Here is a 15,989-nt window from a genome sequence, read left to right on the forward strand (position 1 = left end):
ATTTTTATGCCCCACTGAAAAGATCAACACCAGGAGAACAGATACTTCATTTCATTAAAAATTTTAGGTGCTTATTGGCACTCACATGTTCAGCTAAGTGTTGCATGACTGAAACAAGTGATCTGTGTGTGATTGTGACAGCTCATTTAGGCACAGCAGCATGCACTTTTATCAGCGAGGGATTGTGCAATATTAAGGCTGCACATTTGGCCAGCTTCTCAGACTGGCCTTTCAGAGGTCTGCTGTGCAGCCTGAAGTCTTGAATGGAGACTCTCAGCAGCAGCTCCTGCATTTGCATTTGATGCAGACTTCAGTCGGCGGACCAAGGCAGCACCGCGGATGACTCTGAACTTAACAAAACTTTGCTGATCGAGGGTTTAGTGCATCCGGAGAGAAACATTAATAAAGTAGCATCAGTTTTCTGTTAGATCGTAGTTTGAGTTAGACGCATAGCCTGGTGTGACATGCGTCGGTTTTATTTAAAATAGCTGCGGTTTGAAGAAGTGTAGACGGGACTAGTTTTCTCGGCGGAGTAGACCCACAGCGCAACGGACTACCGGTGCACACAGTTCACTGCTGAGCTCGAGCCAGGCACAGAGAGTGCACTAGAACTGCAGCGTTAAACTCCGGGATGCTTCTGTGTCACTTTAATAAACTAACTACTATTTCTGTTTTGCTAAACTAAACGTGTTCACCATCATTGCCAATTGAGCCGTTTGAAGAGCAGCTGTCCCTCCGTGTTTTTTGGGTTTTTTTTGTGTGTTTGTGGCCCAACGGTCGGACTTCTCGACACTGGAAGGACTTAACTGAACTCCAAAAGATGTCAATTCTGCCTTTCACTCCCCCCATTGTCAAAAGACTTTTGGGCTGGAAGAAGGGAGAGCAGAACGGCCAGGAGGAGAAATGGTGTGAAAAAGCGGTGAAAAGTCTGGTGAAGAAGCTGAAGAAGACGGGACAACTGGACGAACTGGAGAAAGCCATCACCACCCAGAATATCAACACAAAATGCATCACTATACCGAGGTGAGGGACAGTTGGAGCGCTTTGTTGATGTTGACCGTGGCGGCAGCGACGAGTCTGCATCCTAGCTAGCTGAGGTGGACGGATTTTTTTTTTTAATAAAACAGACGTTTAATTACACCGTTATTACACAAAACCAAACACTCAAATATATCCCAGTGTTTTGCTAACTGTAGCATGCTCACCGTACACATTTTATGGCATCCTTACTTGACCCTGAAGTTGTCATTTCCACTTCCTATCTCGCGTCAATATTTCAAACTCTGCTTATCTTCCTTTACGTTTATAAAACAGCAATATGGTGGCTAAAGGTAATGCTTAACAAGCTAACATAAGTCCACAAGGAAAGCTAGCAAATCATTGCACAAATATCTGCTCAGCGAGCTGCCATACCATCATATGTGCGCTTTAACTTTAGGTGACCTGAGACTGTAAAACTATTTCAGCCGTTTCTTGTGATCAGACTGACGTATAAGTGGAGTAATTTTGCTGAAGAGGGGATATAGTGTGTGCATTGACTAGCCAGCAGCGCACATGCAATGCAAAAGCACAAATGGAGTCCAAGTTATATAACTTGGCCTTAATCTGGGACGCTTTGTAGCTCTGTGCGTAGGCGAGCCTGTGGAGCTGGCCTCCTCTCTCTCTGCTTTCAATGCTCTGTGAAGGCATTTGTCTATCAACACATCGTTTTAGAGCCAATAATCAGCACTGGCACTCGACATTAAATTACCTGCACGTAGTTAAAAGAGATTTAATTCTGTTATTAGCGGTCACTCTCCTGCTTTGGTGAAAGATTTTGACAGGTAAGAGCCTGCTGAGGTGCTGTTTGTAAACACTGGCCATGTCTGTCAAAAAGACTGTTCCCTCGCTCATCTCAAGTCATACAAATGTGAGAATAAAATCAGTATGTAGTACTGTGAAAAGTCCACAGCATCCATTATGTACACTCAGTTACTATTTTATTAGATACACCTTGCTTAATTGTGTCCACTTCATTTATATTAGTGAGGGTACACAAAATATTAACATTTTTCAGTATAATACATGACAATTCAACAGCACCACAAACTCCAGACTCCAAAATAGTCATAGTCAGTATTTATTTGTATAGCCCACTATCTCAAATATCAAATTTGCCTCAGGGGGCTTTACAGTCTGCACAACAATACAACATCCTCTGTCCTCAGATCCTCAATTGACCATAAAGTGAACTCATTACCTCTTCAAAACAACAAAAAAACTGAACATTATAACCTTCATAAAAGTAGGATTTATTGCAGGGCTGTTGTTTTAGTTTCAGCTAGGTGTAACTCTTAAACTTTCAACTGAGTGTATGTTCACACACTTGCAGCAGTTTATAATCTCTACTGTTTTGGGAGTTGTAGTAAGTTACAAAAAATGGCCCAAGATTCCAGCTTGTGTCCATAAAAATGCAAAATCTCACTTGCATGTGCTGGCAATTTAAACTAGACTTAATAGCATACTGTGTGTTAGATGAAATTGAAATCCACACAGGGCACTCCCACATTCTTGATTGCCACAAGTGTGCATATCACAGCTTGCACAGGCCTGGGCTGGCGTTCAGACTTAAGCCTACCCGGAAAGTTAAATAATGTTTGCCATGATCCTGGTTTCATATTTCCCACCACTAATGCAGAGGGGAAGAAGCAGAGTGCATTAAGATGACCCCAGATCAGAACTGGCTGTCAGTGTGGGCTAACAGTGTCCCCGGAGAGCTGCTGTTTCTATTAATTCCCCTATGTTCTGGCTTGCTGACAGCAGCTGCCTGCATGTTCAGGCCTGTCCACGGGGAGGTCAGCTCCTATCTCTCTGACACATGAACTCCCTGATGAGGCTCATCGCTACCCCTCTTGATGACGGTTTGCCTTGATGCTGAGTGCTGATGGAAGCAGGCTCTGCTCATCAGATGAGCCAGGAGTTGTATCTGGTGGTGTAATAGCAGATAGGGATGTGTGTCATTTGGATTTTAGATATATTTCTGCACTTTTCAGTACTCGCTATCAGTCTGGTTCTTTATTGATTCTCTCTTTATGTTACTGTAAGTGCGAGTGAAAAGCCAACAAGAGTCATTTATTAATGCAATCCACTCAAAAGATGTAGATGATGGGGGCCTAGACCATAGACTAGTACCCTAGAACATAGATGTCAGTCACTATCAATCATCCCTTATTCCCCCTCTCCTCTGTCATCCTCCCTCTTGCTGCTAATGTGAATTCATTGCTGGACTGGTACAGCTGGTAGAGGGAGGAGGCGCTGCCGTGTCAGCCATCGGTCTACAAGAATTTGCCAGAATTCTTGTAGACTAAACAGTTACATATACTCTGCTTTCAATTTAGCTTGTTCATAAGAACATAATTTAACTACAGCTGTGTGTCTGTGTAAAATGAAGGGCTGCAACTAATGATTATTTTCTTGATTTTCTCAATATTCAGTTAACTATCATAGAAGCCTAAAGAAACCACAAAATAATCACATTTACGAAACTGGAACAAGATAAGTTAAGTATTTTTTCTTTAATAAATGACTCAACATGATTATCAAAAGAGTTGGCAACTAACTGATGAATCGACTTATCATTGCAGCTCTAGACAGATTGGCTTTTTACTTGCAAACTTTTACCGCACTTAAAATAACGAACATAGGTGTGGTTGTGGAAAATGTTATATTTGACCCCACACAGTTTCACTTTCTGCTCTGCAGTAAGCATGTTCAGTACATGTACAAAATAATCTTTAACGGAATCTTCCAGCTGAACTTACGAAACCGAATCACCTATGTCACTGACTGAATGAGTAGCTTTTAGCAGTCAAGCTCCACATACTGGTGACTGAGAGCAACGATGTCAGCTCACAGATACACAATTCCTCCTTTAATGAAAGCTTATTATAAGACCGTGAAAACCGCAGAAGTAGTCACGATATGATAACTCTGTTGCAAGTTGTTTGTGGCTGAGTTGTTAACCTTATACAGAGCTTTACATAACAGATCAACCATATTACTGACCTGAGGAAAGTAAATAAGTATGAATGTTGCAGCGTTCACTTACTGATGTATGTTAGAACTGGTTCCAATTCAGAACCAGGTTTTGGGGGAACATCCTGCCAACCAAATTAGGTATCAGTTTGGGTAATTTAAGGTAGGATTATTGGCTTTGAAAAAGTAGGAAACAGACACAGAAACTCATCACAGCTGATTCAGATATAATACTGTATGTTCGAGGGCCAAGTGCCACTAGCTGATTTTAAAATCTCAAGGCTAATGTTTTCCAGTTGTGTTGAACAAAGCTGATGAAGTTTGAAAGTTTTGTCTGTCAAAACAAATTTACCACTGTTCAGCGCTGGGCAGATGGTAAAACTTAACTTCTCAGGAACTTTGGAAAACCCGTCCGTCTGATTTTAAAGTGAACTGCTAGATAACATTGAAAATTACAGCAGCGGACTCTGGTTAGATATGGTATCACAAGAACTTGTGAAACACGGTAAGTTTGTGCGAGTCACAGTTATTTTTGTGTGTGGGTGGTTGATGTGGGCGGTGGGGCTGAGTGTGTGTGCATGTCCCAATATGTTTACACTAGAGATAAAGCCCACATCCCATGAAAAAAAAACATTAGTCACACTCACTTGGACTTAAATTCCCATTTGAAGTTGGAAACAAAGGACTTTTACTGTATATCAGGTTTGCCTATCGCCTGGGCAGGGCTACTGCTTCACTTGCCTTTTAGGTCACTGTGGTTTTGACAATATGCTGTTTTTACTTTTGTGAAGAGCAATAAGCAAAGTGAATGTTGAGGCTTCTGTCCAATTTCAAGCCTTAGTCACTCAACAAGGAGCAATTGTGGTATTATGGTATTGACCTACCCTCCTCCCTCGTTTCTCCCTGTTTCTTTTTTTAAAATTCTCTCTTTGCATGAGCTGTAAACGTGGGTTAGTCACAAACATTGGTGTGTAAAGTGCGTCAAGACATGAAAATCTACCGGTTTCCGATGGTCAGTTGGTGAATGTGAAATGTTGTAGGCTGCACTGTTTGCGTGTGTCAAGATGACTAACAAATTAATTTCCCTCTGTTGTGTAAGTGCATTTACAAATAAGTGTCAGAGTTGTTTCAGTTGTAACGCTGGGATGGTAAATATAAGTGGTCAAAGCTGTCTTTAAAGGGGACATATTATGCATTTGGTTATTTTCTGTTGTTTTTATATTGTTTAGATGTCGGATGTCTATGTTAAATTTGGTAACAGTCCCAGAACTTGAGGTGAACATATGTAGAATGCTCCCTGAAAGTCAAAAGCCAGGGCTTCAGCCTGCTCTGATTGCTTTGTTAGTAATTTTACTTCTACTTCCTACCCATGATGACGTCAGGTTGTTCACGCATGCCCACAAACAGCCATCCGTTCCATAGCCTTTGGTGCTTAGATTGTTCCATGGGTTGTTTGTTGTTTGTTTGTCCTTCGTTAATCGAAGTTTCCATTTCGATTAAAGAAGGAGTGGAAACGGAAACGGAAGAAATGGAAACTTCGATTAAAGAAGGAGAAAAAGAAGTGAAATCCTCCTACTACTGTTTGTTTACGTTGCCTCCAGAACCGCCAGAAGTTGGCCAAGATGCAGTTTCCGGGAGCTAACCAATCAGAACAGAGTGGGCTCATCGGATGGGGGGCCCTTAAAGAGACAGGAGCTAAAACGGCCTGTTTCAGACATAAATAGACATAAAAAGCCAGTATAAGATAAAAAAGGGAGTTTTTTGAACTGTAATTCATGCAGATATACCAGTAAAGCCCCAGAATAAAGAAAAAAGGACCCGGAAATGTGCATAATACGTCCGTCCCCTTTCAAAAATATTTTATTATTTGAGCGCAGAGAATAAAGTCTCACTGTTTATAGGATAGATCTCCCAAGAAAACAACAGCATCATTAGTTTCTGCAAATGACCATCAACTTAACTATTTTTACATTGAAATGACAAAGCCCTCAGGCGGCTGTATGAATTTTGACCATCGTCCGTCCGGAGCAAAGGGGGATGGATAGAGGGAGGAGGTCATGTTGGTTGGATGTCAACAACAGAATGTCAGACTTTGACACAGGAGATTCAGTTCCTGTCCAACGGATAGTCAGTTTTTTTTTTTTTTTAACCATAGCCATGATAGTTCCTCAACCTTAACCATGACCAAGGAGGTCTGCTAACCTTAAGGAAGTAGTTTTTTTTTTTACCCAAACCACAGTGTTTCCCTAACCGTAACCAATGAGTTATTTTAACCTAAACCACGACCTTTCCCTAAATGAAACCTAGTCGATTTTATGCTTAACCTAACCAAACCTTAGAAAGATCAGATTAAGAAAGGGTTTTTTTGCAACAGTGATTTGTAACTGTTGTGCAGGACACATGCAGTACATATAATGTCATCTTGCTGTTAAGGGTATCAATAATTACCAACAAAACATTGTATTATTTAATTTGGAGGAGTTGTTGATAATTTGGTAACGCATCAACTCACTTCCTACAGCAATATATATATTTACCTTTAGTCTTTCACGTAGTCCACACTTGCCGTTACCTATGGTGCAACCACTGCACACTGCAAGTTTCTAAATTGGTCACTTCCTCACTATACAATACTTTGTCTTTTCTTTGAATTGATTTCACACAGGAATAGACACTTCTGACACAGGATACACAAGCCTGTCTTCTCAAGTTTATATAGACACAGACACACTCTTATGTTTATCCAAAGGATAATCATATGCACAATGCCAGAGAGCCACAGTTAGTTAATTAATTAAGGAAACCCTGACAGGAACATTGTAGCCCCATCTTTATTGGCCCTGTCATGTTTGAACACACTCAACTATGTATGAAACAGCCCTTACTTTAACACAGACACCAACCCATTAATAAAGCAGTAGGATTCCAGTTCAGTGGGGGAACACTGGTGGTATAATGGAAGAAATTATCAACGGTGTGTGTTGGTGGTATGTGCGTCTCTTTTCACAGAGCCTGGGGGAGTGGATTCCTCACTCCTACCTACCTCTACCTACTCTGGGTATGGGCCAGTGCTGGGGAGTGCTTTCGTCTTGTTCACACACATCCCTCCTGGCAGCAAGACTACAGTCTGATTCACACTGCTGCATGTCAGGGCAAGAGAGAGGGAAAGAAGGAGACACGAGCATAGAAATAAAGATAGGATAAAACAACAAAGACAGGGAGTAGAAGGAATATGGATAAAGAAAATTAAGGCAAAGACTGAGAGGAACTGCGTTAAAAAGAGGGAGATTGGAAGGAAAGGAAGAAGCAGTACACTTTTCCCATGCAAATGTTGCTATTCATATAAGAGTTTATAGGACTTCTTTTATTGATTTGGTGTCTTTGTGATCAACAAGAGCACAATTTGTGATGGACAGGGCTAGAAGTCAAAACCACCATTTGTTTACTTTAGCAATGTGGTAATCCTCTAAATAAAATGTGTGGTTACCATTTCACACCAAAGCAGAGCCGTTACAAACTTGAAGTAAAATTTGATGGACCCAAGACTGAGAGCCAAAGCAGAAAACTTGCAGTATTGAACCTTAATAGTTTTTTTTTTGGCATAAATGTGTCCGTGGCACGTAGAATAAAAAATTGTCAAGAAGCAAAAACTGGCGAAAATGTCTGTTAAGATATGTAATCTTGTTGACTTATTCTTTGATCAGATAGTTCTTGATTTAGAGAGTTTTGTACGTTGTTTTATTTAGGCTGTGTCCTTGTATGACTGCTTGTGTTCAGCACTTGATAATCCAGGCATCTTCTGTTAAATAAAAACATGTTTTTATAGGAAAACATATTTACATTTCTTAAAATAACCATCATTTTATGAGAACGGAAACTGAGACATAACATTGGCACTAGTTTTTAAAATTTTCAAACGCTACTCAGGCCTGCTCGGTTGATGCGATTCATCAGATGGGCTCATACTGTAGTGTCAGGACCATGAGAGAGGGAGAGAGAAAGTGTGCGGGTTGATAAGGAGGGAATACAGAGTGCCGAAGAAGCTGGGGATTCCCGCTGTTGTGTCTGGTGCTGGAAGCGAGGGAGTGTCATGATAGTGGGAGAATGCGGTTTAATTAGGGAGGATGACTGATAAATAATAGGCAGACGACCACAGAGAAAGAAAAGAGATGAAAACAATGTTAGATTAGTGCAGGGATGAAATTTGAGGGGATCAGAATGTTAGAGAGAAAGGTAAACCAGAAAGCCGAGGGGTTTAGATGAAGGAAGAGAGGGAGACAGAATATTTGGCAAGCGCCAGTGTGCTGGATTCTCCAGCTTATCAGGAGGAGACTGCGGTTAGTGTGGTTTGCATGCAAAAAAAACCAAACAGGCTAATAGCGGAGATAGAACTGGTTTGTTTTTTAGCGTGACAGCAATTCAACTTCAAAAGAAGTGTGTCTGCATGCGCCTGGATGGCAGACTTCATTAAATACACCAGACACACACACACACACACACACACACTGCAGCTACTCTGTCCTGAAAATGCTGTGTATACCTGCACTGCTTCACAATGCTGCATAGACACTTACAATACAATACATCCTGTTGTTAAGCATAATAGAGCTGCAGCAGCAGAAGTCTGTGCATCCTGTGTGCATATTGTCTTAATTGTCTGCTTATGTCTCTTGAATCGGTATTTTTAACCTTCGTATTGGATGTGTGCTTTCAAAGTTGGTCAAAGTTGGTCAGATCGAAACCAGGTTTGGTGCAATTTTTAAAGGGGAACTGAAGCTTGATTTTAAAAGCTGATGGTTAACGCTGCTAAAGCTGCAATGATTCATCGATTAATCGATGGACAGAAAACAACTATTTTGATAATCTTCTTCTTCTAATTCTGGTTTCTTTAGTCATTTATAATAGTAAACTGAATAAACTTGGGCTGTGGACTCTTGGTTGGGACAAAAGAAGACATGAGGACGTCATCTTGGGCTCTGTGATACAATGATTGACATTTTTTTACAATTTTGTTACATTTTATGAACCAAACAGCTCATCATTATATCAAGAAAATAATCGTCAGATTGACTGATAATGAAAGCAATCGCTAGTATATCCAAAAAGTTTTGTTTCAATTATTCAGATACAAGCTACAGTAACACTGAAAATGTTGAAGAGACAGGGCCTCCCTTGTTTTTATCTAATGATGTTTTGGACATCTTTATGCCTTTATTAGAGAACAGACAGTAGAGAGATGATCGGAGATGAGGAGAGAGAGAGAGAGAGAGTGATGTGGAATACATGCAACAAAGTCCTTAACCTCTGTGTCATTAGGACAGCTGCGGACGTTTCTTTTTAAACAACTTACTTAAGATAATGGAAAGTGATTGACAGTAGAGTTGAAATAATTAGTCGATTAATTGATTAGTTGATCAATGGGAAATTTATCTGCAACTATTTTGATAATGAATTAATCATTGTCGTCTTTTTCTCTGGTCTCTGCTTATCCATTGTGAGATTTTCTGCAGTGAACTGAATATTTTTGGGTTTTGGACTGTTGATGATAATGAAAATAATGGCTAGTTGCAGCCCCATTTGACAGTATCCATCAGAAGCGCTGGGAGGTCTTTGCTTTTTCGTTCTCATAGTTTTTTTCTCACCTATATCTTATTTACGTGTCATTGTGGTTAAAAGTCTTCCATCACCTTTTTTTACAAACACGCACACACAGTCTCTCACCCTCTCAGGCCGCTTTCATGTCAAGTTGTACACCTGAGTCATCCGAGACAGCATTGTTCGACTCGGATACAAGACAGGTCACACAGAGTTTATGTGTGTTGTCTGTCTGTGTGCGGTCGGCTGCTCTAATGACGATAATAAGTTGCTCTCTTCAGTCGGGTTCAGGATTCCTGTCATTCTTTGATTTACTTGACAGAAAAGGGATAGTGCAGTGACTCCAGACAGATTAGTGTGTGTGTGTGTGTGTGTGTGTGTGTGTGTGTGTGTGTTTTTTGAAGATTATAATACATGTATTATCATGTTTACCTTGTTGGATAAAATTGTTAAAATAATAAGTCAAAGCTCAGTGGCTTCACCTGCTTGCTGCTGCTTGATAATACCTCAATTTGAATATTTACTGTCTTTCAGAGCGTTAACTAGTAATGATATGATGATGTTGTGAAAATATGTTTTTTATTGAGGACACTTCTGATGTTTCAATGAAAAACATTTTACTTAAAAACTTGACAAAATGAAGCTTAAAACAGTTTATGTAGTTCAGTATTATATGTTCACCATTATATATACTAATAAATAAAAAGGGATATCCGCATTGAGGCCGCTTCACTAAGGGGAACAGTGAAAGTAATATCATATGAATTTTATATCATCATTACATATTTCTGTATTTGTGAGTGTGTGTGTGTGTGTGTGGTTAGTCAGCTCAGAGGAATGCTCTCTCTGCCTGCCGGGTCCTTGAGGAGGGCGTGGGCTGCTGTTTGGTTTGCGGCTTGCACCAGGAGTGGAGGGGGTTAGAGAGACAGCTCTGCCTCGACTTGGCCGTCTCACTATCTGCGGGGGAGTGCGTGTGCACGCAGAAAAACACACACACACACAGACACACACACATACACACTTACGTACACACAGACACGTTCACCAGACAACAAGCCTGCCTTTGTGCTCCACTGGCCACTACCACCACTGCTGCTACGGGTGCTGGACTACAGCTGGATGTGTGTGGGAAAACAACTTGACATGAAGGAGCAGGGTTTAAGAAGAGACAGAGAGATTACATCTAAGCCATGAGTACAAGTTAACATTTTGAAATACAGAAAGAAAGTGATAGACAACTAAGGGGGTTAGTACATGTTAGCCAAAGTTGTGGAAAGCAGATGAGTCAAGGACAAGAATCACTGGAGGACATCGGTTGAAAAAACAATAATCTGCTGATTTTTTGTTTTATTAGGTTTTCTGAAGCATTCGTTCTTGAATCTGCGCTGAAGATGAGAGCACCATTTCAGCAAAAGTTGGAAAAACAAAATCTTAAGTCTAGCTAAAAGGTCCCCAGACACTTTTCCGTCAATAACCTCAAATATAGCAACTAAAGAGCCCGGGCGTGGACCCCAGTCTGATAAGATTTGACTTGAGGAACTGCTTATCTGAAAGCACTTTTGTTGTTTGTTTTCATTTGGTATAAAATTTCACTGTTGTAGTGCTAACCCTGCAATCAAAATACTCATACTCCCTCTCAATGAGCTCACTATGATGAGGTTGTGAACTTCTACCGAAATTTGACTATGATTTATTTTGCTTGAACTGCAGGGAACCTCTGGTTTCCTCTCACATTCCAAATATATGCAGAATATATGAATAAGAAACTCAAAATTGTCTCTAAGTGTGAATGTGAGGGTGAATTTATCTGTGTGTGTTGGTCCCTGTACTAGACTGCTTACCTGTCTGAGGGGAACCATGCCTCTCATGCATACTGGGATAGGCTCCAGTGTCCCACAACACTGAATAGAATAGGCAATTTAGGCTATAGATGGATGAATGTAGGGATGTGTTCCAACAGCGGGCTCTATTTTGGAAATGTGTATGAAAATATCCAGATTTGTGAAGCTCTGAAATCTCTTATCAAATCTTCTATCTCTCCTCACTCTTTGTCATTTTGCAAAGAGCAATAAAAACCATACAGGTAGCAGACTCCACAGTTGCAGCAGACCGTTGCTGTTGCTGGTTAAAATGACAAACATCATGGCAGCTTCATGTTAATTTTGTAATGGCTAAAATACAAAAAAACTTTGGCTGTTCTTTAGTTAATGTGCTCTTTGCAGCTGGTGTCTGTATTTGGACAGATTGTTTGTGAGTTAACATCACTGTTAGACTGCAAGTGACTCTTCTCTAGAGAAACGATCACCTAATGTCAATTCATGAATCTCCCAGTTAATCTTTGGTTTGTATCTTATCAGCATTTTAATCTGGGTCAGTTTAACAGTTCTGAATCATGACCTTCAGTATTTGGAGTAAGTAGTTTGTAAAGCACAGTCGGTCGTAGCTGTTAATTAAAAGCGTCAGATACATTTAATTAAAATTTCATATATTAAGCTGCTCATCTACATTGTCAGCCAGCAAGAGGTGATTAGACTTTCAATTTCAGTTGTAGTTATTGTGAGGAAGTGCAACCTCGTACAGTTATTTCAGCCTTCGGTTACGTGCATGTGCTTAAATATAGTTATGATTCAATAAGGGATTTGAAAGGATTGATTTAATGAAGTGGAATCGAAAAAGTTTGTGCTTCTCCACAGAAAGTGATTTGGTAAGACTGGGAAGTATATCATTATATCAAATTATTTTTTGCTGACTTGTTGACAGTAGTGGACTCGGATAATATTTTTGTCATATGATCATTTTTGTTTAATGTTTTTGGATGATGTACAATAAGTATTTTGAGCCTTAAACTTCAGTGTAAGTAAGCTTGAAATTATATTGGCCTATATTTCAAATCTCTGACCATTCGCTATTAAAAGAATCAATCAACTGTGGACAAAAATAGTACAAACTAAAAACTAGACTTCAAAATGAACAAATAGTTGGTCACCAAGCATGGAAAAGCCATTTTAAATGACCAATGTATACTTAAAAACTTAAATTTAAGTGGTCCGTGAAGCTCAGTTGATTTTAGGTACTGAGTCCCAAGTAGTAATTAATGTCTCATAGCGAGTTCATATCAGCTATTTAACAAACCCCAGTCAACTCTACTGTGATTGTATAAATGTCACTTCTTGTTGTAGGATATCTTCTACAGATGGTGGATGGTATGGTGTGGGATTCCTGTTTAAAAGAATGAATAAACCTGGCTACAATCTGCCCTACTGTAGGAAAAAATTAACTGGACTGTGGAGAGAATTTATTGATGTCTTGCATCTGGAATATTTTCAGTCATTCATCATTTTCAGAGAGAGAGACAGGCTGCTCAGCTCATTGACTATTAGCAGTAAAACTAATGGTTCCCAGTCCTCCATCGTCTCCCCAGTTTTTCGTGTCCAGACTCTGTTATTTGCAGTCTAGCCTTGCCAGTCGTCTGTCTGCTGGTTTCTTATTTCACATTAGGCCCTCCTTCACTGGTCCCAGCACACTCAAGCCCTATGATATCACCTGTGGGCCACAGTCAGACTTGCTTTTCTCTCACACTCTATTCTTGGTTCTCTCCCCCCCCCCCCCCCCCCTCCCTCCCTTCTTTACTAAGGAAAAGAGAAGTCTGATAGCTTTTCCAGAGAGAGTGGGAGGTGTATGTGGAATATGTTCCTCTGTGTGAGTTGCACCACTGCTGGAATGTCCTCACAAGCCAAAAATTGTGCGTTTTGAGCATTTTTTTTTTTTTTTCTGTAATCACGTTTATCGCTGCTGGCTCACAATGATGAAATATATGTGTAGACCAAAGATTCAAAGAAATAATAAAAAGGTTTGATTTTTAAGAAAATGACCAAAGGTTTTACCATCTACCCTGAAGAATCAAATAGCGAGGGAGACTTCTAGTCTCATGATGTTGATCTGGTTCACAAACTGAGATGATAATTTATCCACTGACAGTTGTCTGAGTAGACCAGAATGACATGCTATGTTTTAAGTGGGGTTGAGATGATGATACATAAAGTAAGACGATAGAAATTTGTTAAGCAGTGCAGATTTCACTTTACTGCTGCTGATGTCCCTCTGTTGTATCAGGTTATATGAGACTATTGGCTGCTGGAGCCATTAAAGGTTTGGCGTTTTCATTTGATAGATGTCTTAAATGATAAATCAATTATGAAAATGCTCTGTAATGAACTGTATGTTGATTGACTAAGTGATTAATTGACTAATCAGTATGATGAGGCACAAAAGATAGACATTCGCAACTGGTTATTCTATCTAAAAATGTTAAATTTCAAAAAAATGTAATATGTAATGATATTGCTATTATGAAGAAGATTTTATTTTACTACAGTGATTTTACTGACCAGCCCTAGATTTAGGTTGTGTGGTTGTGTAGGTTACTGTCCTCACCTACATTTCTACCAAACTGATGAAGCAACAAGTTTTTTTTTTTCTCAAAATCTCTAGAAATTGTCAAAAAGCATTCTTGGAATTGTAGAAAGTCATAATTGGGTTCGACATGGATTAAACATGAAGGGGAAATTTACACCATCCGACCTGGCTTTGTGATCCAACTCCCAACCAAGTCGTACGCTGCCCCGCTTCGCTGTACAGATGAACAAAGGGTTTGGGAGTTAAATTAAGTGTTATTAATGTTAAAATAACATTTAACCAACTCCCTCCAGCCAGCTCAAGTAGGAGATCAAGAGAAAGAGAGAACTGAAACTATAGCTAACTTCATTTTGTAATTACATCGCTTAAGTTAAGATTATTTTGTCAAACTACTGACATGTTTTCAACACAGTTTGGTAAAGTAGCAGTGTGTCGAATTTCAGAACCAAAGGTTTATTGAAGCCTCCCTTTCCAGAATTAATGAATGATTTGTCTCTTCACATGTTGTTATTGGACGACAGCAGCCCTCTGCTAAATGGCACTGGACTCCAGCTCTGTTGGTCATGGCTCGACAGACTGGCTGCAGACTTTATGAAAGGCACAAAGGTCATTTCAGCCCTACACCGCCCCCACCACCACCACCACCACCACCACCCTTCTCCTGGCGGTCGGGACAGTGGGACAGACGGAGGAGAGGGAAGGGGGGGGGGCGTTTTAGGGGGCCCAGCCACAGACACTCTGAGCTGCCCTGAGCTGTTGAGACAGTCTGTCAGTCCTATTGTCCAGCAGCACCCTCCTTTCTTTATCCATCACCCACTTCATCTTCCCCCCTCTGTGCACTTATAGAGCAGATTGTCGCTGGAGGTTCTGATGTTTACATGCACTTGTCTGCTGCAGGCATGTAAAATTGCCCCAAAAAATCTTTTTAATGGTTTTTATTTGGCTTGAACATTACAGTTCAACTTCTCATAAATCTTCTCATACTGCAGCCTAATGACCAACATCAGAAAACAACAAAAGCAGAACGTAAAAGGTGTTTAGCTTCTCACAGCGACTTCTGGCATCTTTTTAGTGAGCTTAGACTTAAATTTGAGTTTGAAGCTTGGCAGCGAGTTGTAAAAAGTCTGTGTCAAAAGGTCTGAGCCCACAGGGAGAGAGAGTGTGTGTGTGCGCTTGTGTGTGTTTCTTTAGCACCATCGCCAGCCTGAACACACACTATGTATATGTTTGTGTCTCTGAGAGTAACTGAGCATGCCTCAGAGTGTTTGTTTTGCCCCCCTCCTCCCCATCTCTGTGAAGCTCAATCTGCTCTGTCTGAGTTGGTTTTATGTCTAACACGCACACACACCCACACACACACACACACACACACACACACACATACATAGACACACATCTAAATTTTGTCTAACCACTCTCAAATAACATCCTTATTTTTCCCATTTGGACACCCCCTTTTACACTGATTATTACTAAATGTGTGAAGTGTAGTTATTTTGGTATGTGTAGGTGTGTGTGTGTGTGTGTGTGTGTGTGTGCGTGTGTGTGTGTGTGCGTGTGTGTGTGTGTGTGTGTGTGTGTGTGTACGTGCGCGCACAGATTGCACCCCCTACCATTCACACAAACTGACATGCTGGTTGGGCTTAAAGGTCAGGTTCAGCCTCGGCTTCGGGTCATGAAACACAATGATGTTGACACAGTTTCCCCTGTGGAAAAAAATCTATACCAATTTGTGCCTTTCATTTTTGTACATCAGTTTCACTTTATCTCTCGACAGAAGAACGTCATTGCTTCTCCTCTCGTTCTCAATCAGAAAGAGAATAAAGGAGCCCTAGAGATAAACAGGCATCTGATCCAATGAGTTTTAACTAGCCTTACATGTTGTCTCGACAGATGGAAATAAGAATCAATGCAGGTCAGAAAAGTGAAGGGAGGTTTGGGTATTTCAGTTCAGTATTTTGTTC

General features: G+C 40.4%; 1 protein-coding gene across 1 annotated transcript in view; it reads left to right on the forward strand.

Moving 5' to 3' along the window:
* Positions 1–286: 286 nt before the first annotated feature.
* Positions 287–15,989, forward strand: part of LOC122984006 (mothers against decapentaplegic homolog 3) — a 30,226-nt gene continuing 14,523 nt past the window's right edge. The window contains exon 1 of the mRNA XM_044354245.1: positions 287–1,023. Within this exon, the coding sequence (XP_044210180.1) occupies positions 821–1,023 (203 nt within the window). The 5' untranslated portion in view covers positions 287–820. The remainder of the gene's footprint in view (positions 1,024–15,989) is intronic.

This window comes from Thunnus albacares, chromosome 1, assembly GCF_914725855.1.
Source record: "Thunnus albacares chromosome 1, fThuAlb1.1, whole genome shotgun sequence".
Taxonomy (NCBI): Eukaryota; Metazoa; Chordata; class Actinopteri; order Scombriformes; family Scombridae; genus Thunnus; species Thunnus albacares.